The sequence below is a fragment of the Colletotrichum lupini genome, chromosome 8, assembly GCF_023278565.1.
Source record: "Colletotrichum lupini chromosome 8, complete sequence".
Lineage (NCBI taxonomy): Eukaryota > Fungi > Ascomycota > Sordariomycetes > Glomerellales > Glomerellaceae > Colletotrichum > Colletotrichum lupini.
Window position 1 is genome coordinate 2470718 of NC_064681.1, and position 22777 is coordinate 2493494.

Genomic DNA, 22777 nt, shown 5'->3' on the forward strand with positions numbered 1-22777 from the left:
GTCATGTGCGTTCGCGCCAATAGCTGCAGTAGTCCATGACGTAAGGTATACTTCTATCAACCCAAGTGGGCGGTGCGTCGGAGCCTTCGGGGAGAAGGTCATCATGATACCTATGCCCGCGTACGCGTGTAGGTAGGTATTTGTGTGCGAGAGAAACTTCGTACCTGCCACACTTTTTTTTCCAATCCCGCATTCCTCAGCCCGCCGTGTATCCTGGGACGAAGATTGGGACACGCAGCGCGAAAAGGTAGTTTCATCCCTTCCTAACCTATCTTCACCTGTTCAACCGAACTGGCTTTCCCATCCCAATTGGATGACGCTGCTTGCTGCTCTTCCAAACCTGCGACGGCGTCACGCAGCGAACTCGCCGTCTCATCTTCGGCCCCAGCAACCTACCTACTTACACTCTCCCGTCTCCTTCTGATCCAATCACCATCTAGTGGAGCAATACTTCATTCAAAGGGACAACCCGGGCACCACCGCGACCATGAAAGCCGCCTCAGCCGACCCCTTTGGCCAGATCCTCAAGGATCTAGTCCTCATCGTCATCAGCGTCGCTTTCATCCCCTTGACGACGATCATCCTCGCCTTGAGTTATGCGTGGCAGCGCTTCCTGCGTCCCGGCCAGGCCTTTGACCCCGCCGCCGCCACGGACCGCCAGCAGCAGCAGCGCCGCACCATCCTCGTCACCGGCGTCGGCATGACAAAGGGCCTAACCCTCGCCCGACTGTTCCACCAAGCCGGTCACCGCGTCGTGGGCGCCGACTTCTCCCCCCACGCCTGCGGCAGCCGGTCCACCGCCATCGCCGCCTACCACGTCCTACAGAAACCCGGCCGAGCTGGAGGCGGCGCCGACCCGTACCTCGACTCGGTGCTGAGGATTGTGGAGCGAGAGAAGGTCGACCTCTGGGTCAGCTGCTCGGGCGTCGGGTCCGCCGTCGAGGACGGCGTCGTCAAGGAGGTCGTCGAGGCCCGCACGCGGTGCCGCGCCGTGCAACCCGACGTCGCGCGCACCCGGATCCTGCACGAGAAGGATTCCTTCATGGACCACACGCGGGAGACGGGCCTGCGCGTGCCAGAGTCATATCTCGTCACGAGCCGACATGAGATGCTGGCCGCGCTGGAAGAAGCGTCGGGGGGACTGTCCTACGACGCCGAGTCCGAGACCACCGCCAAGAAGACCAGGAAGCCGCCGCCGCGCTTCATCGCAAAGTCGGTGGGCGTCAACGACCGCGGCCGCGGCGACATGACGCTGCTGCCGCTGCCGACGGAGAAGCAGACGTACGATCACGTCTACCACCTCGAGTGGCTAGGCATGTCAGACAAGGAGCCCTGGCTGTTGCAGGAGTACATTGACGGCGACGAGTTCTGCACCCACGCGCTCGTGGTCCGCGGGGAGGTGAGAGCGTTTGTGGCATGCCGCTCGGCGGAGCTGCTGATGCACTACGTCGCGCTGCCGGCCTCGTCGCCGCTGTCGAGGGCGATGCTCGAGTTTACGCGGAAGCAGGCCGCGTCGTTTGGGGATGCGTATACGGGCCACCTGAGTTTCGATTTCATGGTGAGCTACGAGGACGTTGCTGCGGCGGAGGCGGGGGATGGACGTAAGCCTGAGCAGCTGAAGCTGTATCCGATCGAGTGTAACCCGCGGGCGCACACGGCTGTCGCGTTATTTGGAGAGACTCCGGACATGGTGGAGCAGTATCTGAGCGTACTTGACGAGGCGGGAACCTCTGGGGGCAGTCCGGAGACGGATGTGGTGACGCCTTGGAGGCCGTCCAAATACTACTGGATCGGACATGACCTCTTCACGCTGCTGCTGCTGCCGACGGCGAGGGTACTGCTCTTCCGGATGTCGATTGCGGCGTACTGGCGGTCTGTGAAGACGTTTGTCGAGCACGTGCTATTCTGGAAGGACGGGACGTTTGAGCTGTGGGATCCGTTGCCGGCGTGGTGGCTCTATCACGTCTACTGGCCCATGATGTTCTGGGACTGCGTTGTGAACCGGCGGAGCTGGAGCCGAATCAATGTGAGCACTACAAAGATGTTTGAGTGCGATTAAGTAATTTGGTATGAGTGTAGATGCCGTGTTGGTTGGCGGTTTACAATCCATGGCTACCTAGTCCTTACTAGATGTCACGTGTTGTTGACTTATCAAACCATTGGAGCTTTGTGATGGATTTCAAATGTTTCCAGGGCCCAAATCCAGGCAGAGCATAGCCCAGAGAAGACCAATAAAAATAGAACTTCAAAGCAGTCAAACTCATGATCAAAATGGATTCGGTGGCTGCTTTCTCGTTGGTCTCACATGGCAAGGTACACCAGATACTAGGTAGATCTCGGACTTGACCCTTAGTGCCGGGATCAGCGACCCAGAAAACTCAATTGCGACGCTCATGTCACTTTAGGGCGGAGGGTCCAAAACGCATTTTTGACATTCTTTCTGTCAAAAAGGCGTCCTTTGAGCAGGGCTGGGTGCATTATGCTTATAATCGGAGCCGTTCCGAGGGCATTCCGGCCGGTGTTCCGAGCGACAAACCCCGCGTTGAGCCGCCCCGCGCGGCTGGCTGACGAGTAGTCGAGTCCTCCGTACGCCACGACGAACAGCTTTCGACACCATTGACCTATTACATTACTGCATTCGGAATCCACCTTCCAAGAACCGGGGAAATAGGAAATCGGACCATGATGTGATGGGCGGGCCATGGTGGAGTACCAGATAGAGATACACACTTCCATGTCGTCTATGGACAGCCGACCCTAGTTTGTGAAATGCTCTTGATTGGCCGGGCTATTACTTACTACGTCCACAACACAATTGACTTCATCTCATGTGTGCGTCTCTCATGCTGCTGGAAAGGTGGCGTTAAAGACTCGAGATATCATTCTCTATAAGACGGACAATCCTGCCCTCCATACACGTACCCAGGCTCTGAGCGAAGGACATCAGTAGCAGCACTTAGACATTGACTAGTAGACCTTCTTCAAGATGGATTCATCCGAATTCCGCACCGCGGCCGCAGAGGCCATAGAAGACAGTAAGTCTCTCATCACACGCTCCTGAATCTCATCACCACCAAACACCCTCACCCCAATCCTCATCCTCCAACCCCTCTCACGAAGCCCTCAATCACTAACCACCATCCCCCAGTCACAAAATACTACGACACAATCACCTCCCAACCAAAAGTCCTCCCCTCGGTGACCCCAGGCTACCTCCGCCCCCTCCTCCCGCAATCCGCCCCCGAGGACCCGGAATCATGGCAGACCATCCACGCCGACCTCCAATCCCACATCGTGCCCGGCATAACCCACTGGCAATCCCCTTCCTTCCACGCCTTCTTCCCCTGCTCCTCCTCCTACCCGGCCATGCTCGCCGAGCTCTACTCAAACGCCTTCAACGGCGCCCACTTCAACTGGATCTGCTCCCCCGCCGTCACCGAGCTCGAGACGATCGTCCTCGACTGGCTCGCCCGGCTCCTGAACCTGCCCGCGCCGTACCTCTCCACCGCGCCCACCCGCGGCGGCGGCGTCCTCCACGGCACCGCCTCCGAGGCCATCCTCACCGTCATGGTCGCCGCCCGCGACAGGTTCCTCCGCGCCCGCACCGCCCACCTCCCCGCGGACTCGGAAGAAAAGGAGGACGAGACCTGGCGCCTGCGCTCCAAGCTCGTCGCCCTCGGCAGCGAGATGGCGCACTCGTCCACGAAGAAGGCGGCGCAGGTCCTCGGCGTCCGCTTCGCCACCGTCCCGGCCCCGGCGGAAACGGGCTACGCAATGTCCGGGGCCGCCCTCGCCTCCACCGTCGCCGCGCTCCGCGCAAAGGGGCTGGAGCCGTTCTACCTCACCGCGACCCTCGGCACCACCGACACCTGCGCCGTCGACGACTTCCCGGGCATCAAGGACGCTCTGGCCCCTGACGAGCAGGACGGCATCTGGGTCCACGTCGACGCCGCCTACGCCGGCTCCGCTCTCATCCTCCCACAGAACGCACACCTCACGGCGCCCTTTGCCGCCTTCCACTCCTTCAACGTGAACCCGCACAAGTGGATGCTCACAAACTTCGACTGCTCCGCCCTCTGGGTACGCGACCGCGCCTGGCTCGTCGAGTCGCTGAGCATCAAGCCCGCGTACCTGCGCAACCAGTTCTCCGAGGCGGGGTTGGTGACGGACTACCGCGACTGGCAGATCCCGCTCGGCCGGCGCTTCCGCAGCCTGAAGCTGTGGTTCGTGCTGCGGGCGTACGGCGCCAGCGGGATCCGGAAGCATCTGGAGAGGGGGATCCGGCTCGGGGAGAGGTTTGCGGAGATGGTGAAGTCGAGGGGGGATCTGTTCGAGATTGTGACGGGGCCGCGGTATGCTCTGGTCGTGTTCACATGCAAGGCCGGCGATAGAGAGAAGAGCAACAAGGTGACGGAGGCGGTGTTGGAGAGCGTGAACGGGGAGGGCGTGATTTATTTGACGCCGACGACGCTTCATGGGCTGTATGGTATCCGCATGTGTACCGGGAGCAGCCAGGTTATTGAGGAGGGGCACGTCCAGAAGGCGTTTGATATCATTGTTGCGGCTACCGAGAAGGCGCTTGCCGATGGACAGTAGAGTTCTCTTAGAGTCCTTTATTTTGGTACGTAGAATGCATCGCGTCAATAGACTCGGATATGAGTAAACATGCTTGGACTTACGGCTCTTGAGTGCCCGATGAAGACTGCCATGTAAAAGTGGGAACGATGCTTTGGGTGCTGAAATTTCGATCTCGGCGTTCAATTTTGATCTTGAACACGACGCTGCATTATGTTTCTTTTGTATGAGCTGCTTATGGTACCCAAATATGCCGTATTTCAGTCACTCCCCATTTGATCTGGGCACAATGTAGCTAGTCAACAGCCAAGAATGTAAGAAGTTGACAATGACCCACGTATCATACACGCAAGTGAGCGAGGTGAGCAGGCGATATCCACTAATTTATTGTCAGATGCAAGGCATGGCTTGAACTGCAGATATGTATGATTGAAAATTCAACGAAAGATCTGTTAAAAAGATGAACCAACGCAAAAACGTCTAAACCATGTGAATGCTTCGCTCCAACATAAGACTCGATCCCTTACTCTGAAGAGGGTATTGTATCTGTATCTGTTTTCGATTCTTCCATATGCAGAACCCACCCCATCCCATGCTAATCATAATCATTCTCATAATGTCGTTTAGTTATGCAGTGTCGTATGTCAATCAACCCCATCGCTCATCCGTCCGAACCAGGGCATGCCGACGACGCACACCACACTAGATCCTCTATCCCTCTCTCTCAAAATAGAATCCTTACCAATTCGAATAATAATCTCTCGACCTCGACACAGGAATGCTCTGACTCCGCCTCCGCTCATTATACCTAGGCCGACGGTCCCCATAGCCATAATCCCTCTCAAACTGATCCACAGCCCTCACGTACTCTCTCCCTCCAACGCCCCTCACACTAACACTCTCCTCCCTCACAGCGGTGCCCCGCGTCGCTCTCGCCTCGGAAACATCGCTCGGCGGCGGCGCATAGTCCCTCACGGACTTATACTCCCTCTCATGCCAATCCGGGTCGTAGTAATCCCGGTCGCTCCTATCATCCCGAAAACTCCTCCCGTCGTCGGTTCTGCCGTCGTCGTCGTCGTCGTGTCTGCCGCCGTACCTCTCCCTATTCCTGCCCCTGTCTCTATCATATCCAGCCTGGCTGCGACTGCTCCTCGGCGCGCGGGACCCCGACTGCCTCTCCCTCTGCCTCCGCCTCTCCTCCCTCCTCTCCTCCTCCTCGTGTTTTGCTTCTTTGCGCTTGAGCGAATTGTCGATCCCAAAGGCGACCGTCGCGCCAATGAGGCCGAGGGCGATGGCCTGGCCCCAGTCGAAGCCGGCGACCTCTTTTTCGAACTCTTTGCGTTCTTTGCGTTTTTCGGGTTCCGCTTTCCAGGGTCGTGGATCGGGTGGGAGGAGCTTGCTCGGCTTCACCATTTTGTGTAGGTGTGTGTTGGTATGTATGTGTGTGTATTGTCCTTTTCGTTGTTGACTTTGTATAGGTTTCGAGCTCTTGAATATTGAGATGTAGATGGTGTGTAAGTTTGACGGTAGCTTATTTTATGGTTTCGGTTTAGTGTCAAAGGCGGTTGTTCAACGTTCCCCGTACTCGAACAGTCTCTTTGTTTCCGTTGTTCTTGATATACGTCTCGAGGGTAAAGCGTGGTGAGGCTGGTGGTTTTGGCGTCCCCTCAGAACGGCATTAAAGTACCGAAGGTGCAAAAAAGAACGCGGCGGTACGTAGGATTATATATCTCAAAGGATTGCAGGTGGCGTCAAGGCCCCTTGTCGAGGATAGGGCAAGAAAGGCACAGAAGGGGAGGGGTACGGATGCCGAATTGAGACAAAATATGCAGGGGAGACTCTGACGGCGTTGCACTTTTCAACGGCAATCGGGAAGGGATCTGGATCGACTTGTGTGGCTTGCTGGCAGGGGGGGGGAATGGACCACACAAAGTGAATATCTTGGGTGTGAAATGACAAGCACTACGGATAACAAGCACAACAGAGACATTTGCTGGGCACATCTAGAAATTTAATACCTACCCAAGCTACACTAACCCAGTCCCAGGTCCCCTTCACCGCTGGACGCCGGCATTCCCCCGCATCCACTAGCTGAACAAGCCCGACACCTTTCGTGATCCATGTTTCGACTGCCGGGAGCCTAGGGGAAGCTTGCCCATTGGGCTCGAGCTGGAAAGCTTGTCGTCACCGTGCCTGCATGATGTCATGGGGTTCGGCCCCGAGATGCTCCTCACTTAGCCCCACTCACGGTATGTCGCTGGTCTTACCCCATCATTCCCGCCAAGCCGTTGACGTCAAAAGCGTTCTCGATCTGGCCATAGCTCCCGGGCTTCACCATTCTCCATCCCATTGCTCCAGAACGTAAAACGGCTCCACCAGACAACGAATGAGGCCCGGGCAGCATCAGCACTGCAGCAGTGCAACGCAGCTCCCACAGGCTACAGCTCGAGAGCCCAAATGCCTTACAACAAAATCATCATGAGACCATCGTGCCATCCTTGCCATCGTACCCTCGTGAGGCATGAGTCGTGCCCTCTTATCCGAACACCTACGCAAACTCTCCCGTACACCCTCGGGGAACAGATCCTGTCTAAGCCACGAGGGCCAGCAGGCCCCCGCCCCCCTCCCCTTGGTTTAGGCTGAACGCCTGTGACAAGCGGTTGACGCCGTCACCGCCAGCCGCGGGAAGCAAGCACGCAAGAAACATCAATTTTGAGGCACACATCGCAAAGGGAAACATATTGGTCCGTTGTGGCAGTGCAAAGGTGGTATCATTCATGCTCCTCGTGTAGGCAAATCATGTCTAAGGTCTGAGAATCTACTAGATGCTGGCTCTCCTGGGTGCCATGGTCCGCCGCATCGCCTTCTTTGCTTCCGTTTCTTCCATGAACGGCAACGACCCGTCTTTTCTAAGCTTCTGCAAATACTCCTGTCCATACTTGTATCCCATCTGGTAGAGCTCGTCAAACTTGCCAAAGTCGAGCGTGCCATAGTCATCAATCGGAGGCCGCATGTAAAAGCAGCCTGGCATCGTCTTCGCCCGTTCCAGAGCATCGACACTAGACACGTAAGCCAGTCTAGCCTGAATCTCGGCCAATGTCGGCGGGTTGGCTGTGCCCGAGAACGGATTCCACCTATTCCAGAATGCCCACACCCCCGACAGCGAATCACCATACGCCTGTGGAGTATCGTCGTCCAGTGAACCAACGTCGACTGAAAAGATGATGTCCACACCCAACCTCTTCATGTGAGAGACAGTCAGATTATCAATGTAGCCACCATCCAACAGCATGCTGCCCTCATCGCAGAGCGGTGGGAGTAAGCCAGCCAGTGACATGGAAGCTCTGATGTATCTCCACGCATAGCCACTGGTGTGGTATTCGATTCGGCTCTTGCTGATGTTTGTCGTATTGCAATAGTACTCAAGCCAAAAGTCTTCAATCTGAGTCTTGCCAAACGTCTTGAAGATACCCCGATTGAACTCATGGCCCGTGGTGTAAGAGGCAGTCGGGTATGTGAGATCGAGAGCGAAACGCCACATGCTGGCCATGCGGCCAGAAAACTTCTTGGCGAGGCCGAAGATGGGAACAACATCGGCATGACGGGCGTAGAGAGCGCCGATGAACGCGCCAATTGAGGTTCCGCCAACAACGTCAATGGGGATGCCAGACTCTTCCATGGCCTGAATGATGCCGATTTGGGTGATGCCTCTTGCGCCGCCACCACCTAGGACAAGGCCAACAGACTTGCCGCAGAGACGTCTCGCCAGACGATGGAAGTCGCCCTTGTAGGGTGCATCTGGAGAGTAGAACGGACTGTGCCGAACCTTCCTCGAAGTGTACTTTTGAATCTCCGCCTGGATGATCTGAACCCTTTCCTTCAAGGTGCTCGTTCGCTTTGAGGGCGGATGCGCAGGCATGATGTTTGCCCCGAGAGGCATTTGGACGTGGTAGTGTCCACCATTGATCCACATCCGATTCCTCAGCCAGGCTCGAGTCAACCCCGACTGGGAGTACCTCTCAGAGTGGAGAAGGACGAGAAGTTTCCTCGCAGTCGACTTCATGCCCAACATGAAACGCTCATACTCTCCAATCTCCGGAGATCCTTCAGCAAGACCAACAAGAAGGATGCAATCCGCCTGAGTGATGCATGTCTGAGTCCAGGGAGAATTGACGTTGGTGTCTGATGCATAGTTAGCATCGGTGTTTGAGCAACGAGTGTCATCAACAAGCGTGAGATAGGTAGTCCAATCAGGAAAAAATTAGAGTATGTTTGGCCATCAACGGCTTTTGCCTCCGCAAACGGTGTTTGTTCATCATAAAAGGGACAGTGTAGGTGAATAGAGAGAAAAAAAAAAGGGATCTTACCTGCGACGTATACGACGAGGCCATACTTTTCCTCGAGGTCAGCCAAGTATTGGGAGAGCTTCAGCTTTCCCATCTTGTTGAAAGCATGCTTGCCGAGATGGTTGAGAATGGCAGATTGGTTGAGGGAGGTGGCACCGTTTGCAGGACCAACCTGAGACAAGGCGTTCATCAACCGATTACCAAACTCAACCACAGGAACACCAGAAGTCACTGGCAAGATCGCAACGGTCCTCAGGTTGAGTGACGAAGAGCCTTTGGTAATTGTGTTGGCGTTGCCTGCCTCCTTGGAGAGAAGCTGTGAGGGGTCATCGACAAGGTTCCTTATCCGCGAGGCAATGATCTTGGAAATCTTAATCGTGATGTTCGGGTGCTCTTGGGCAAGACTGTTGAAGAGTGTGCGTGGAAATTTGACCAGCTCAGTCTGACGGATGGCATGGAGCGTGCCTGGTCTGACAGACTCTGTCAAGACTTCGAGTTCACCCACACTCTCGCCTTGACCGAACTCGGCTCGCACACTGACACCGCCATCTTTCCTGTCCTGCACGAGACGAAGTCGGCCGTTGAGAACGATGTGAATTGCCTCGCTCTCCTCGCCCTCATGGAAAAGCACTTGGCCAGCATCAACCTGCTCCCAGTCCAGAGCAAAGTCGATGTGCATAATCAGACGCGGGAGCAAGCTGGTCAGTCGCTTAGCCATTGTAAGCAGGACAATGGGATAACGGTCGACGATCCTCTCGAGAGCAGAACGCGGCAGAAAGCCGACATAGACGTCCGTCTTGGCCACGACGTCGATAAAAGATCGGTACGACGACACTGTGCCTACGTATCCAGCAAGGCCACCTGGCTTAATGAGTGACACACTGCGACGATAGGGCTGCTTCTTCTTCGCTTCCATATGATCAGGCGGATACGCAGGAGACCCATCCATACCCATGTGGTCAGTGTGCAGAGTCGTTCTACTTGAGGACTGCAAAATGTCTGCTGAGGTGTCCTCCTTCGACGTGCATATGTCGAGGAAGCCGTCAACAACGTAGTAGAGGCCAGGATTGCGCTCGCCTTGCTCAACCAAAACGGAACCCTTGGGGAAGAAGACAATCTCCACATCATCCTTCATATCGCTTGCGAGGATGTGCGCATTGGGTGGCGTGTTCAGTGTAAAGCCTCCAGATGTCATGGATTCCGTGTCTCCATCACCAGAGGCATCGAAAGGGCCCATTAGACCGAATGCATTGTTGCCCAGTCCAGGTCTTGATCGCCTCTGGTCGTAAGAGAAGAGCCGTGGGGATCCTTCGACAGACTCAGCCTCACGGGAGACGCTTCCGTTGCTGCTCAGACCGATCGCTTTGAACATACATTCAAGGATGGACTGACGGAAGAGGTTGTCTTCATCCAGGGACTCTCGGCCGTCGATCGAGCCTCGAGATTGCCTTTGAGTTGTGAACGGGTTGAATGCTCGCTGGGCAAGCGGGCTTGTACCCTCGTGACGGAGAGCGTCAGCGACTTGTTCGAGGTGAACACTAGCCGAACCAGATGGTCGGTGGCCAATATGCCGTGCTGACTGGATGTTGGCCAAAAGATCACCAGGACTGGTCTGAGTGGAAGCTCTCTCCCTTGGCGGTCCGATGTTAGTAGCGACCTGAGAAAATGACCTCTCCTTGGTGGTCATGGAATGCATCATTGCATCCTTGCGAAGAGTCGAGGTTGACTTCCGCCGACGATGCGCGTCTGCGTTGTGCAGTGCTATGCCTTTGCTCTCCGATTCGCCGCCCACTCTCTCCCGCTCCCGATCAAACTTCTCCTTCAGACGCTGCAAGGCATCGCCCCTAAGCATGTTGGGCAACTGACATGAGGTGAAAGAAAGCATGTTCTTCTCCGTCTGCAAGACTTCACCAGTAAGCCCCAGATAATTGTAAGCCGTCGCCAATGTAACTCTCTGGAAACGGGAGAGAATGACTTGAACAATGTGGGAAGTGGCCTTGGGATAGACCTTGGTGAGCCGGCGAAATGCGCTTGCTGGGATGATGGCGATAGTTGTGTCTACCGTCGCCCTTGCAATGATATCTGGGTGCGCTGAGCCAGAAGTTGCTCGACTCTGAAGAGGAGGGCGCCTTGGCTGGCGAGCACTGCTGGGGACACTGCCGCTGCTGTCAAGCGAGATAGGTGGAATTCTTGCGCTACCAGGCAAGTTGGGTGTAGTGGCCCGCTTTGGAGGTTCCTCGATCCTCACCCCAGTCCTTTCCTCCGAGGTCTCTGGGAACTCAGGAGTTGCTGGGAACGGACTGGCAGGGTCTGATGGCATGCGGCGGAAGCCTGCGGTGCGCGGAAATGGTGAGGTTCTCAGTCCACCACTGCCCGAGGTGGGTTCCGGGGTGTCGTCATCTGTCGAACGAAGCTTGACGTCTTCCGTGAACAGTGACATGATGGAGAAGAGAGACGACATTGGAGCTCCATTGCGAACCTCTGTAAGCAGTTGGTATCTCTGCTGTGGAGCAGACGACATGTCGTCGTCTTCTCCAGGATAGGCAGAATCTCCCCCGAAGCTGTCGCAAGGGTCCGGATCCATGGCTCTAGCATTTCGGCCAGATTTGACAAAGATTTCCACGAGACCGTCGACGACGATACAGAATCCCTTCTCCTCTTCCAGGTTGAAGGTCTCGCCAGCGATAAGCTTGCGAGTCTGCATGCTCCGGGTCAACTCGTGGAAGACCTGCCGCTCGAGGTAGCCAAAAATTCTGATGGCACTGAGGAACTCGTCCAAATAGCTCGAAAGGCCTGATTTCTTGCCCTCATCGTGGGATTCGGGGAACAAATCGACGTCAGGCTCTTTTCTCTGCGGCTCCGGAGGAAGTCGAGAGTACATGTTGAGGATGCGATATCGCACCACCCAACTGACGGCGGATATAATGGCAACCATGATTACCATGCTGCGCGTCAAGTCAGCAGAAGCTCAGAGGCAGCCTGATAAGGATGATGAAGCGCGTACAGAGTAGTGGCGTTCATCGTCACAGTCCAGCTTGTCGAGAACAAGGTGAAGAGGACGGTAGGAATTGTAATGGTAACGATTCGAATCGCCCAATACAGGATCGAAGAGATCAAGGACAGAATGGCGAGGATCAACCGGCCAAAAAGCCCCAGCCAGCTGGACGATCCCTGAGCTGCGACGACCTCCTGCGCACGCGTAAACGCGGACGGCAGGGCCTCGGGAGAAGCTTTCATTGTGGCCGACAAGCTCTCTGATACCGCGTGGGCGGCACTCGAAATGTCGGACGACGACATGGCTGCGGTGTGTGATGTTGGGACGGGCGTTGCAGCATAATGCAGCAAGCAGGTGAAAAGACAGATTACATGGTGCAGTGCGACCCTGAGGCTAGCAGGGTGCGGGCAAGGGAGAGCCTCTGGTTTTAAGCCGTTGTTTGGTGGCTGAGACGCAGGACCGAGGTGGAAGGTGGTTGGAGAGAGAAGAGGGAAAAAATAGAAGAGGGAGGAAGAAAAGAGCTTTTGCGCTGTGGGGGAGCTTGAAGAAGCTTGCAGCATGGAGGAACATGAGGTGGGCACGGGCGGTCAGCCAGTTTGTGCCGCCCCACCCCGCCAAAAAGTTCCCAGGGCGGGCGGAACGTGCGGCATGTGACGGCAGCCCGGCCGAACAGTGCCCATGGCTTTCCTTAATGTGGTGGTGTTGGTATGCTGCATGGAGGGGCACGACTGGCCTGCACTTGTGTAAATCATACACCAGGAAACTTTGATCGTTAAAGATCAGTTCACGATTATCAACAACCAACTATCGACACCAAGTTGCGCACTTTCTCCCGCTATACGACGCATGTTTTGAACCTAACACCCAACAATTAGACGCGATGCCCTTTGCGCAGCTCATTCTCGGTGCTCCAGGCTCTGGAAAGAGCACCTATTGCGATGGCAGTAGGCTACCCTTGCCAACACACACAACTTTGTCGTCTACGGTGCTAATACAATGCGCCTAGTGCACCAGTTTATGGGCGCCATTGGCCGCGCATGCTCCGTGGTCAACCTCGATCCCGCAAACGATCACACAAACTATCCGAAAGCTCTCGATATCCGCGACCTCGTCAAGCTAGAAGATATCATGGCTGGTGACAAGCTGGGCCCCAACGGCGGCATCCTCTATGCCCTAGAGGAGCTCGAGCACAACATGGAGTGGCTGGAGGAAGGCTTGAAAGAATTCAGCGAAGACTACATTCTCTTTGACTGCCCGGGTCAAGTCGAGCTATACACACACCACAACTCTCTGCGCAATATCTTCTTTAAGCTACAGAAGATTGGCTTTAGAGTAAGCTGCCCACGATCATCCCCCCCCCCCCCGGACCGACCTCGCTAACGTATTCCTAGCTTGTCGTCGTACATCTCTCCGATTCCTTCTGCTTGACCCAACCCTCGCTGTACATCTCCAACCTACTCCTGGCCCTTCGCGCCATGCTCCAGATGGACATGCCACACATCAACGTCCTGACCAAGATCGATAAAGTCGCCTCCTATGACGATCTCCCCTTCAACCTCGAATACTATACCGACGTCGATGACCTCTCGTATCTGATCCCATACTTGGAAGAAGAATCGCCGGCGATGCGCAACGAAAAGTTCAGCAGACTCAATGAAGCCGTGTCAAACATGATCGAGAGCTACAGCCTAGTCCGGTTCGAGGTCCTCGCAGTCGAAGACAAGAAGAGCATGATGCATCTCCTCCGGGTGATCGACCGAGCAGGAGGATACGCCTTTGGCAGTGCAGAAGGCGCAAATGACTCCGTCTGGCAGGTCGCAATGCGCAACGAGTCGTCCATGATGGAGGTGCAGGATATCCAGGAGCGCTGGGTCGATCGTAAGGCGGAATACGACGAGCTGGAGCGGAAGGAATGGGAAGAGCAGGCCAAGATGCGGGAGGAGGATGATCCCAGCGCCGGGCAGGCGCCGCCGCCGCCGGCCGACGATTATGATCCAGACTTTGGCGACATGACGATACCTGCAGATAGTGGCATAAAAGTAGTGCGCAAGAACAAATGATACCCTTCAGCCGTCATCTTCAATCACGTCATCTTCGTCAGACACGTCCGACGCATCGAACATGACCGCGTCCTCGGCTTCGGTCCTGGGCTCTGAGAAAAGCGGCAACGCGCCGCCGGCAGCAGCCGCGGAAGAATCTTTGGCGGCAAGCACGAGCTGTCTCGCTTGACGAATGGCCTCTTCCTCGGCCTTTCGAATGGTCCCGCTGACTCTGACAACCTTGAAGGTGCAGGGCTTGCCTTCTCCGCTCTTGAGAGGCACGCGATTCATAAACGTCAGAGCAGCCCAGACTAGACGGTAGTGCGCTCTCTTCACTTTCAAGATGAAAGTCGACGTCGCCTGAGAGAGATACTTGACTACATGACTGTTAGATGCTGCTCAGCACAGACGGACGTATCCTTCTCCGTGAACTCACCGACGAGATTTCCTTCTATAGCACCAGAACCGTAATCACCGAAAAGAATAGCGACCTCAGCTCGTATCGCCTTAAGAAGTGACTGAGGAGTGAGACTTCCGGTCGTCGGTTGATGCATCACCACAAAATCGGGAACATTGGATTTTTGTTTTGAATCTTCTGGCGGGTACAGAATATTGACGAGAATGTATCTCTCTTTGATTCGGACCATCTTGGCGCGCTCAAGATCGTGTCATCCAACGAGAGGAGGAAATCGGCCTTGAAAGTTGAGTCTTGTAAAAGTTCAAGCTTGAGGTACGTATCCTGCAAGTGCAATCCGTTGGAATGGGTCCATGCAAGGACATGAGTATCATTGCTGACTAAGGTGGGGAGCTTCACCTCTGGTAGCTCCCTCCTACCACAAGCTCCCGACGTCACCAGGCATACTAGGTATTCCATCGAGGTGAAAAATATCTAGTTCATCTGATTTGATGTGCTTGATGGTCGCCGATTTATCTTGAAGAAAACTGTGTCTGGAAACCATCTTTCACCACTGCTTATAGCATCTCGAGCTACCTCCACTATGACTGACACCCCGCTCAAAGTAGCTATCTTGATCGTGTCGACGACAGCATCGAAGGACCCGTCGACAGACAAATCGGAACTAATCCTACGAGATGTGATTGAAAATGAGGGTGGCGGTAAATGGCAGGTCACCGATACCAAGATTGTGCAAGATCATGTCCCCCAGATCCAACGGCAAATCATGCTCTGGGCGGATTTGGGTCCCGTGGAAGGAGTCAACTTGATCCTTACTACTGGTGGAACTGGATTCGCTGTGTCAGATAACACGCCCGAGGTACGATGAACGACATATCTGCATATATGCAATCGATGGATGCTGATCACCAAGCAAAGGCTGTCGCAACCCTCCTCCATAGGACCGCCCCAGGCCTGGTTCACGGAATGCTCGCTGCATCCCTGGCCGTGACTCCATGTAAGTGAGTATGATACTCACAAAAAACACAAAAACTGACTGCAGTAGTTGCAATGATGTCAAGACCGGTGGCAGGTACACGCAACAGCACCGTCATCGTCACTCTACCCGGCTCCCCTAAGGGCGCCAAGGAAAACTTACAAGCCATCCTCAAGACTTTGCCGCATGCGTGCGTACAGGCCGCCGGCGCTGACTCCAGGATCCTTCACTCTGGCGGGGTGAAGAAACTCGAGTCTGAGGCGGGAATCCAAGGCGCCTCTGCAGGATCAACAACCAAAAAAGAGCAGGCGCACTCTCACGACCACCACAGCCATGATCACAGTCACAGCCACGGCCACGGCCATGGACACTCACATACTCACGGCCATGGCCATGGGGGCCTCGTCAGACACACCAAGCCGGAAGAAAACCCCCTCTCCAACGATCCGAGTCTCGGCCCAAGTCGCAGATACAGAGAGTCACCGTACCCGATGCTGGAAGTTGACGATGCCCTGCGACTGATCAAAGACTTCACCCCTGACGCCGAGGTCGTGACGACCAAAGTAGACGTCAACATCATCAACTCGGTTCTCGCAGAAGACGTAACGGCCAGAGAAAGCGTCCCGGCCTTCAGGGCATCCATTGTGGACGGGTACGCGGTGGTGGTACCCGAGGACGGCAACATGAAGGGCGTCTTCCCCGTCACCGCAGTATCCCACGCCGCCCCAGGCGAGGTCAAGACCCTCAAGGAAGGAGAAATCGCGAGAATCACAACAGGAGCCCCTTTACCCCCGGGAGCCACCTCGGTCATCATGGTCGAGGACACCATTCTGAAATCCAAAACCAAGGACGAAAAGGAAGAAAAGGAGGTGGAGATTCTCGCTGACGGCATCAAACCCGGCGAGAACATCCGTGAAGTCGGCAGCGACATTCAAGAAAACGACACAATCCTCAGAAAGGGTGAACAAATCTCTGGCGTCGGTGGCGAAATCGGTCTCCTCGCAGCCGTCGGCGTAGCAGAAGTCCAAACCTACAAGCGCCCCGTCGTCGGCATCCTCTCCACGGGCGACGAGATCATCGAACCCTCCCGCCCGGGCGGCCTTCGCCTCGGCGAAGTCCGCGACACAAACCGCATCACCCTCATGTCTGCAGCCCGCCAGTGGGGTTTCGAAGTCGTCGACCTCGGCATCGCGCGCGACAAGGAAAAGGCCCTTGAGGAGAACCTGCGCGAAGGGCTCCGCCGTAGCGACCTGCTCATCACCACGGGCGGCGTCTCCATGGGCGAGCTGGACCTGCTCAAGCCGACCATCGAGCGGGCCCTCGGCGGCACGATCCACTTTGGCCGCGTGGCCATGAAGCCCGGCAAGCCGACCACGTTCGCCACGGTGCCCGTCAAGACGACGCTCGGGAAGCGGGTCACCAAGACCATCTTCTCGCTGCCGGGAAACCCGGCTTCCGCCCTGGTGACGTTTCACCTCTTTGTCCTGCCGGCGCTGCATAAGCTGTCTGGCATCGAGCCCGCGGGCCTGCCCAAGGTTCCCGTGACGTTGGGTCACGATTTCTCTCTCGACAAGGCTCGGCCAGAATACCACCGCGCCATAGTCACCGTCGGAAAGGACGGATCTCTGTCTGCGAGCAGTACCGGCGGTCAACGAAGCTCAAAGGTTGGCAGCCTAAAGTCTGCAAATGCCCTGCTCGCTCTCCCGGCCGGTTCGCAGCCGTTGAAGAAGGGGGCCAAGGTGGAGGCTCTGATGATGGGGGACATCCGTGTGGAGTATTGAATCGTTAAGCTACGCCCGTACCAATAATAAGAATGCGTGTATGATGACATGATCTTCAGTCTTCAGTCAGTAACGTTGATCCCTCATGTGCCTAGCTGTGCTTGCAAGGAGCTCAAAGGATACTCGTCAACTCTTATACCCGATAGAATACACCAGCTGCGTGTAAACGACTTGGGCCGAGATCCTATACTAAGCGAATCAGAGCTCGAAAGTTTATGACGCGCAGAAATCATCTCGATGAGGAGCTATAATACGTTGATAGTGTACAATACAAAATGTCCTCGCCCTGCCTGTATGCCATTAACGCCCGCCCAAGTAAACCTTGGTGTAATGCAGTGCTCCACTGTACATCGTGTCCGAGGTAGATAGTTGCTATGCTGTCGGTGATAAACCTCCTCTTTTCGAACCTTTCATATCGTGTAGACAGCTTGTTATGCCTTATGCCTTGCCGAAAGCGTTGGCCTTGCCAGAGACAAGAAGTCCAACAATCAGACCGAAAAGACCGAGGACAGAGCTGAAAATCTCGACAACGAGAATCTTGACGAAACTGTATCCCGGCTAATTAGCACATGTAAAAGATCGCTCATCATATCTGGAACAAACATACAGTGTAGGGTCGGCGGCATCGGCCAGCGCGGCTCCACTGCCGTTGATGCCGACTGCGACACCACAGATGAGGTTGCACATTCCGACGGTGATACCGGCCCAGAAGAGGGCGAAACCAGTGTAGTAGCTGTTGCCGTCGTGCAGAACCTCACCCTGGACGTTCTCGAGCTGGGCGGAGAAGACGATAGCCATGATGACGCCGTAGATGGCGACGACTTCGCAGAAAATGATGGAGATCAAGTTCTTAGTTCGCACACGCGGGGCCTTGACGCCCGCGCCGAGGATGGAGGAGCCGGTGATGAAAATACCCCTAGATTTGGTCGCCATGTTAGATTATGCATTGGCCCTGTGTCGTCAATTGCTGGGAAGCTTCGCTCCATACCATGCCGCGCCCACAACGGACAAACCGATGCAAAGGGCAATGCCCGTGTCCGCCCACGCGTAGGGTGAGATAGATTCGAGGAACTCGCCGACGTTGAAAGCCTCGCCCGATCCCGTGAAGAGCATGTCTATTTCAAAGGTGTTAGCTGGGACTGTGATTCGCGGAATAGTCGATGCCATCGCGGAGATGGGGTTTCGTACAAGCTCCTACAACGAGAAGGGTGCTCCCAATGCCTCCCAGGCCATATGTGAGACTCATCGTGCTCGATTCGGTGCGTTGCGTTGCCTGTGTCGTGGTTGTTGTTGACGGTGGAGGGCTTTGGGGGGCGTTGCAGCTACGTCGAGCTCTCTAGTCCAGGCCAGTGAGGTAAGGTATCTGAGGTAAGGCAGAGGGATCCAGAATCGGGAAGGTCACATGATGTGGCTTGATGCATCCTTAGGTAATGCGAGCCAGAGTCAAGGCAAGAAAGACTGACAGGCGTGGCAGGCACCAGGGTGTCATCAGCCACGGCAAGAGCATGTCAGCCCCACATACAGCAGATGAATAAGCAGAATCCAAGGATATCCTCAAACAATGCCACTATAAATACAACCTCGCCTCTTTCACACTCACAACCGCCTAAAACGACCCGCCCGTAGGAGATCAGAACAAATCTCCAAGATGGCCGCCGCACCTCAATCGTTCTACGAGCTTTATCGCCGTAGCAGGTACAGCGCCATCCAAATTAATTACTACATACCTGTGCTACAGATGACTAACTCATTTGCTTGATGCAGCATCGGCCTTGCGCTGACAGATATGCTGGACGATCTCATCAGCGAGGAGCGTATTCACCCTCAGTTGGCGATGAAGATCCTGGCCAACTTCGACCAGGCCATCACAGAGGCTCTGCAAAAGAGCGTCAAGGCTCGCTTGACTTTCAAGGTACGTGCTGCTTACTTACCATCTTGCTTGTTTGCGCCGGAGTTTGATCTCTGTTGCCAGCCTCCGGCGCATAACTCAGAGTATTTCTAGCTTAGAAGCGATTCCCTCTTGGAATGCGCAGAAAATGCGCCCCAATTGGCACGAGAATTGTGAATCAGAGCTAACGTTGCGCGCATCATAGGGAAGCCTGAGCACCTACCGATTCTGCGACGAAGTCTGGACGTTTCTTATCAAGAACGTTCAATTCAAGCTGGATAATGGCGGGCAGATCGTGACCGCCGACAAGGTCAAGATCGTCAGCTGCAACGCCAAGAAGCCCGGTGAAGGCCCTTGAAGGGTATGCGTCAACGATAGTGAGCATCAGAGGCGGCGTCGACCACCTTACTCGGATACACGAACGAGACGCACTTGCGGACAAGGGCGATGGGAACGACAACGAGCGCCCCCAGTGGCTGCATATTACAGGCGTTCAGGTTCATGCTCTTACGATGGCACGGTTTAAGGATCCGGGAGTTTGTTCTTTCAAGATTGCCATTTTGATACCATCAGAGGTTTATACAGCATCGTTCATAGGTTTACGTCAGCGCATCAATAGACTGGCTGCCTGCATTTGAACTATGTTGCGACTGGTAATCTTGATTCATGATTCGCTGCGACCAAAACCCAAGGCCGGAATGGTATTATAGCTGGATTGTAGAAATTGGCGCAACGCAGTGATTTGGTTCTTGTCATTGTATTATTCTGCACAGTATGTAGACAAATACTGCTCGCCCATCATACGTCATCTTGTCCCGTTTGTCCCAACTGGGCCAGTCACGATGTCGGATATGACCCCCATTGGCATCTATGCGTTATACCGGTGAATTGGATAGAGACGGAGATTTACCGCATAATGTGCTTACAAGTTATGGCTTCTGAGCCTCGAAGTTGAAGCAATAGCCCCTGCCACTTTGTAGAGGGGAAGCCGATGCCGGGTAACTGTTGAGCCAGCCGGGGCCCCATCTTCCGGAAACGGGGAGTACAACCGAAGTGGTTCCGCGTCGGATTTCCTCCCTGACAATTGGCGATTGGAGACTGGTAACAACAACTTGCTAAGGTAGACCTGGCGCTTCTTTTCCCCTTCAGCCTCAACGGCCTGTGATTCCAACGACTTGGTCGCCAATCGAATTCCTTTGTTCATCATAAAACTTATTTCAAGTTCCAGTGATACTAGTACAAAGATTTTGTCAGACCCACGTTCAAACAGCGAAACAACACCTCCGAGGCTCTGAAAGACAAGGACGCGTGCCCCTGGATTTGCACGCACTGGGATGTTCCCCTTACACTAGTCGTGCGACTTCTCGAGGACTTTGTCAAACAATCCCATCCACACCATTGAGACACACACGCCAGTAGTCGCCATCAGACTTTCCCAACTCCCGCGAACCCGCTCCTCTTTTCTCTGCGCGCACACACACTCTATCCGGCACGTGGGTACATCTGTCTGCAGGAGTTGCTGCTGCACCGAAACGGCAGCAGCAGTAGCAGCGGCGCACCGAGCTACCTTACCTCATCCCCCATCGCCAAGCCCACCACCAAGGCCGTCATCCATCCCGTCCCATCCAAGCAGAGCAGTAATTAGCAGGGATCACTCACACCAACACCCAATCTCCCTCCTTCTTCTTCCTCTCCTTTCCCTCTCCACATAATGCTCCGCCAGCGACAAGCCGCCGCAGCATCCGCCCCCGACCGCCGCTCTCAAAAGGATCAGATACCCACCATGGCGGGCGCGACGACGACGACCCTGGACAATGAGCGCAGTCCGCTGCTCCCACGCCACGAGGACGACGCACACAGCGAACCGCCAACCGAGGCAGAAGACGACGACGAGCAAGCCACTGAGAGCATGGCTTGGGCACGACGGAATCAGTGGATTGTGCTCGCCGTTGCGAGCGGCGCTTGCGCTGCTTTCAACGGCGTGTTTGCAAAGTTGTGAGTTGATATTCTCGATTCGGCTCATTCGGGGGACTATCGAGTGCGATGCCAAGACTTTTCACCACTTTGAGTCGACATCACAGCTTGAAAACCAAGTTCACTGTTTTGCTTTGCCAGAGCAGCTTGTTTCTTAGTTGGTAGCTCTGTGAACTAAATGCGCTCATTTTGAGTGTCTCGGGCACACTGTCGGGCTACGGTCTGTTGAATGCTTTACTTACAACTCCATAGGACCACAACTGAGCTCACAACGACAATATCTCAAGCAATCTCCAACTTTCTTCATCTTCAAGATATCGAAGGAGCCTTTGAGGTTGTCATGCGAGCAGTGAGTTGAATTGGATACTCAACATCATCAAACTGCTAATCCTGTCTCAGGTCTTTTTCGGTCTCAACCTCGTCTTCAACGGCATCGTGAGTTGCCCAGCCTTTTATTCTCACCTACGTGAACTCAACTGACACTTACCTTAGATGTGGACCCTCTTCACAAAAGCACTCGCCAAGGGCCAGTCAACCACGCAGGTGTCCATCATGAACACGTCCTCCAACTTTGTCATCACCGCCATGCTCGGCTTCGTCATCTTCTCCGAGTCGCTGCCGCCGCTCTGGTGGGTCGGCGCCGCCATGCTCGTCGCCGGCAACGTCATCATCGGCCGCAAAGATGAGGAGGCGGACAAGTCTGGCGACTACGCGCCGGTGCCGCAGCAGCCGGGTCTCGCTCCCGTCCCGCTGGATGGCGGCGACGAGGACAAGGACTCCGAGGACGAGGATATTGTCGATTTGGGGGACTTGAACTCTGCGGAACATCGCACTTGAGTTTAGACTGAGGCGATTGCAAATAGGAGACCTTGTACATGTTTGCTTATATATATCAAGCATGTTGGATAGATAGACAATACCCCGAGTTGATTAAGAGTGGACTTAGATGAGCTCCAAATACTTCTCTCTGCTTGTATACAGCTGAAGCGACTGGCTCCACACATGAGTGTTTGCATGATCTGGTGGTCGCTACCTACCACTCGACGTATACCGCTCCTCAGAGTGCAAACGAGTTTCTATTAGCGATGCTTCATCAAGCTATGCTCGTTTACTCTGCATTAGGAAAGAAAGAGACTGAAAAAAAAGTGAAAAAAAGTGATTCGAACCGGCATAAATAATGCTACAGCGAGACGCCAGGCATCTGTAGACTTTAAATGGCAGGTGCGCGTCAGTGAAGGAGAAGCCGCACGATGAACCACTGGCCCAAAGTGTACTTTCTCGCCCACCCCGACAGACTCTGCGACTTGGTCGGCTATGAAGGACGACGAGGAGTGTATTCGTGTGGGGCTGTGTTGAACCGCAGAGGTGCCTGGTTGTGAAGTGTCTCTCAAGGTTAGTCAGCGAGAACTACTACCTTGCTTGCGCCTTTTACTCTACTCGACGAGGGAGATTATCCCTTGCCCATGTTATGTCGGGACCAGGCTCAGCTAGGAGATGCGAAATATCCGAGTCCAGTGTCTAAGAGAATCTATAGCCCATCGCCTCAATCAAGATGATTACTAAAGCTTCTGAAAAGGGGGATGGAGGCCGCTATCTCGCCATAAGTGAAGCATATTGATGGATGTAGTGGCTTGAGATCCGCATGACATGTAACTTATCAATATCATCACAGCTAGAAGAGTGAAAAAGAATAAGCCATCGTCCATAGCGTTGTACAGGACCGCGAGCCAACGGAGGAGGCCTTCGCCATTTCCGGCTAGAACTATCTCTCTCGGTTATCGGAAGGAT

General features: G+C 54.8%; 10 protein-coding genes across 10 annotated transcripts; 6 read left to right on the forward strand and 4 right to left on the reverse strand.

Annotated features, from left to right (window-relative positions):
• Positions 1 to 487: 487 nt before the first annotated feature.
• CLUP02_15232 (uncharacterized protein) lies at positions 488 to 2059 on the forward strand (the record flags this gene model as incomplete). The annotated part of the gene is made up of 1 exon (XM_049294156.1): positions 488 to 2059. The coding sequence occupies one exon, from the start codon at positions 488 to 490 to the stop codon at positions 2057 to 2059; it is 1572 nt and encodes a 523-aa protein (XP_049151302.1).
• Positions 2060 to 2769: 710 nt separating this feature from the next.
• On the forward strand, positions 2770 to 4596 carry CLUP02_15233 (uncharacterized protein; the record flags this gene model as incomplete). The annotated part of the gene is made up of 3 exons (XM_049294157.1): positions 2770 to 2832; positions 2975 to 3035; positions 3149 to 4596. 3 exons carry the CDS (start codon positions 2770 to 2772, stop codon positions 4594 to 4596), a joined length of 1572 nt encoding a protein of 523 aa, XP_049151303.1.
• Positions 4597 to 5313: 717 nt separating this feature from the next.
• On the reverse strand, positions 5314 to 5988 carry CLUP02_15234 (uncharacterized protein; the record flags this gene model as incomplete). Its single annotated transcript, XM_049294158.1, has 1 exon — positions 5314 to 5988. One exon carries the CDS (start codon positions 5986 to 5988, stop codon positions 5314 to 5316), a length of 675 nt encoding a protein of 224 aa, XP_049151304.1.
• A 1408-nt stretch (positions 5989 to 7396) lies between these two features.
• CLUP02_15235 (lysophospholipase NTE1) lies at positions 7397 to 12476 on the reverse strand (the record flags this gene model as incomplete). The annotated part of the gene is made up of 3 exons (XM_049294159.1): positions 7397 to 8757; positions 8943 to 11866; positions 11926 to 12476. 3 exons carry the CDS (start codon positions 12474 to 12476, stop codon positions 7397 to 7399), a joined length of 4836 nt encoding a protein of 1611 aa, XP_049151305.1.
• A 320-nt stretch (positions 12477 to 12796) lies between these two features.
• CLUP02_15236 (uncharacterized protein) lies at positions 12797 to 13976 on the forward strand (the record flags this gene model as incomplete). Its single annotated transcript, XM_049294160.1, has 3 exons — positions 12797 to 12860; positions 12923 to 13248; positions 13308 to 13976. The coding sequence occupies 3 exons, from the start codon at positions 12797 to 12799 to the stop codon at positions 13974 to 13976; spliced, it is 1059 nt and encodes a 352-aa protein (XP_049151306.1).
• A 6-nt stretch (positions 13977 to 13982) lies between these two features.
• On the reverse strand, positions 13983 to 14602 carry CLUP02_15237 (Rpp14/Pop5 family protein; the record flags this gene model as incomplete). Its single annotated transcript, XM_049294161.1, has 2 exons — positions 13983 to 14332; positions 14392 to 14602. 2 exons carry the CDS (start codon positions 14600 to 14602, stop codon positions 13983 to 13985), a joined length of 561 nt encoding a protein of 186 aa, XP_049151307.1.
• Positions 14603 to 14953: 351 nt separating this feature from the next.
• On the forward strand, positions 14954 to 17127 carry CLUP02_15238 (molybdenum cofactor synthesis domain-containing protein; the record flags this gene model as incomplete). Its single annotated transcript, XM_049294162.1, has 3 exons — positions 14954 to 15229; positions 15289 to 15367; positions 15416 to 17127. 3 exons carry the CDS (start codon positions 14954 to 14956, stop codon positions 17125 to 17127), a joined length of 2067 nt encoding a protein of 688 aa, XP_049151308.1.
• Positions 17128 to 17565: 438 nt separating this feature from the next.
• On the reverse strand, positions 17566 to 18373 carry CLUP02_15239 (ATP synthase subunit C; the record flags this gene model as incomplete). Its single annotated transcript, XM_049294163.1, has 4 exons — positions 17566 to 17674; positions 17735 to 18043; positions 18116 to 18242; positions 18316 to 18373. 4 exons carry the CDS (start codon positions 18371 to 18373, stop codon positions 17566 to 17568), a joined length of 603 nt encoding a protein of 200 aa, XP_049151309.1.
• Positions 18374 to 18775: 402 nt separating this feature from the next.
• CLUP02_15240 (transcription initiation factor IIA) lies at positions 18776 to 19373 on the forward strand (the record flags this gene model as incomplete). Its single annotated transcript, XM_049294164.1, has 3 exons — positions 18776 to 18822; positions 18892 to 19039; positions 19221 to 19373. 3 exons carry the CDS (start codon positions 18776 to 18778, stop codon positions 19371 to 19373), a joined length of 348 nt encoding a protein of 115 aa, XP_049151310.1.
• A 1353-nt stretch (positions 19374 to 20726) lies between these two features.
• On the forward strand, positions 20727 to 21826 carry CLUP02_15241 (uncharacterized protein; the record flags this gene model as incomplete). Its single annotated transcript, XM_049294165.1, has 5 exons — positions 20727 to 21010; positions 21097 to 21150; positions 21242 to 21338; positions 21389 to 21424; positions 21482 to 21826. 5 exons carry the CDS (start codon positions 20727 to 20729, stop codon positions 21824 to 21826), a joined length of 816 nt encoding a protein of 271 aa, XP_049151311.1.
• Between the last annotated feature and the right edge of the window lie 951 nt (positions 21827 to 22777).